The sequence below is a fragment of the Manacus vitellinus genome, unplaced genomic scaffold (assembly GCF_001715985.3).
Source record: "Manacus vitellinus isolate BGI_N305 unplaced genomic scaffold, ASM171598v3 scaffold_61_pilon, whole genome shotgun sequence".
Classification (NCBI taxonomy): Eukaryota; Metazoa; Chordata; class Aves; order Passeriformes; family Pipridae; genus Manacus; species Manacus vitellinus.
Genome location: NW_021940696.1, coordinates 2,278,905 through 2,280,443, shown reverse-complemented (window position 1 = coordinate 2,280,443; position 1,539 = coordinate 2,278,905). Strand labels below are relative to the sequence as shown.

Below are 1,539 nucleotides of genomic sequence, written 5' to 3'. Positions count from 1 at the left end.
AAGTGGCACCAGAAGAAGTTTAAGTTGGATATTGGGAAAAATTTCTTCCTGGAAAGGGCTGTCCAGCCCTGGCACAGCTGCCCAGGGCAGTGGTGGATCCCTATCCCTGCAGGGATTTAAAATCCCTGTAGATGTGGCCCTTGGGGACAGGGGTCAGTGGTGGCCTTGGCAGTGCTGGACTAAACGATCCTAAAGATCTTTTCCAACCGAAACAATTCTCTGATTAATGAAGCCAAACTGTGCTTTGGGCTTGGGAAAACTGAATGCTGAATGGGCGTGGGGAGTGTCATTGATGATCTCCTGGTGTCTTCCTGCCAACGTGAGCTGCCTTTCTGCTGTCAGGGAGCTGTTGTTACCAGTCGCTCCCTCTGGGGTGCTCTCTTTCCCTTTGTGTTTTTTTTCCAAGGATGAACGATTAATCAGGAAAATTCCCTTGCTGTTCTCCTGATCTCTGCTGGTCCTTAGTAAACCTTGCATCTCATCAAACCTCTTGGTCCCCTTAAACTGGCTTTTTGCAGGTGCAATCCCTCAAAAACCCTGTGTTTTCCCAGAAAACAGCAGAGTCTCTTCCCACTCCTCTTAAATTGCTGTGTTTCTTGGAATTACTGCGCTGGAAGGGGTGGAGTAGCTTCAATCCTTGAAACTTCAGTGATGTTGAAGGAGGGAATAAAAGATTATCTTAAAATACAAAGGGAAAAATTGGAGATGTGCTGAGTTCAGGAGCATAAATCATTAATCCAGCTGTTGCCCCGTGTCTTGGCAGGCTGTGAACAAGATCAAAGACATCGCTGTTTCCGTGAAGAAGGAAGATAAAGAGTAAGTTTTCCATGGAGATGACCTGGTTGTGTTCCTGGGCTTCAGCTGAGCTGGTGTGAGGGTGTTCCTGAATTCTCCTGTGCCTCTGGCTGAGGCCTCGAGGTCGGACCGAACAGCTTCAGCCCCACACTGGGGTTATTCCCAAATTATCTGGAATTTCCTGCTCCTCTGGGAGCAATGCCTTGCTCTCACTTGGCTGCAGGCAATAATTAGGGCAGTGTCTTCCAGTGCACAGGGAGGGAGCTGGGCACTAAAATAAGTGGCCTGATTTCTTTTTTGCAGCAGAGGAGACTTGCAGCTCTTGCTGCAGTCGGTGCCAGTGTTAAATCTCAACAATTCCTTGAGGATCAGATCCCTTTTTAGCTGTTGCCCAGTGGAAGGTAGAGAGTTCATAGCAGTAAGGAAAGGACCCCTTCAGCTGAGGTGAGAATACTGGAGTTCGTTTTCTTCCTGGATTTTAAGTTCTTGTCTACGTGACCTTGCTAATACCTGGAGTAAATCTGAAGTGTTACAACTGAATAACCACCTTAAATAAACCAAAATGAGTTGTCCAGATGGTGAAAAAATGCTGAAAAAAACAAGCCAAATGCTGTCCTGGGATGGGAAATACAGCAGTTCCCATGGGCAGCAGGAGCTGGAGGGAGAGATCCTGCAGTTGGATCTGTATTTCCCTGGTGTCTCTTATATCACCCACTGGGTTACACATAATTAACCTGAGTTAAT

General features: G+C 47.0%; 1 protein-coding gene across 1 annotated transcript in view; it reads left to right on the top strand.

Annotated features, from left to right (window-relative positions):
* Positions 1-1,539, top strand: part of CCT7 (chaperonin containing TCP1 subunit 7) — a 9,030-nt gene that overhangs the window by 5,196 nt on the left and 2,295 nt on the right. Inside the window, exons 4-5 of the mRNA XM_029963715.1 lie at positions 764-816; positions 1,099-1,239. Coding sequence (XP_029819575.1) covers positions 764-816; positions 1,099-1,239 — 194 coding nt within the window. The remainder of the gene's footprint in view (positions 1-763; positions 817-1,098; positions 1,240-1,539) is intronic.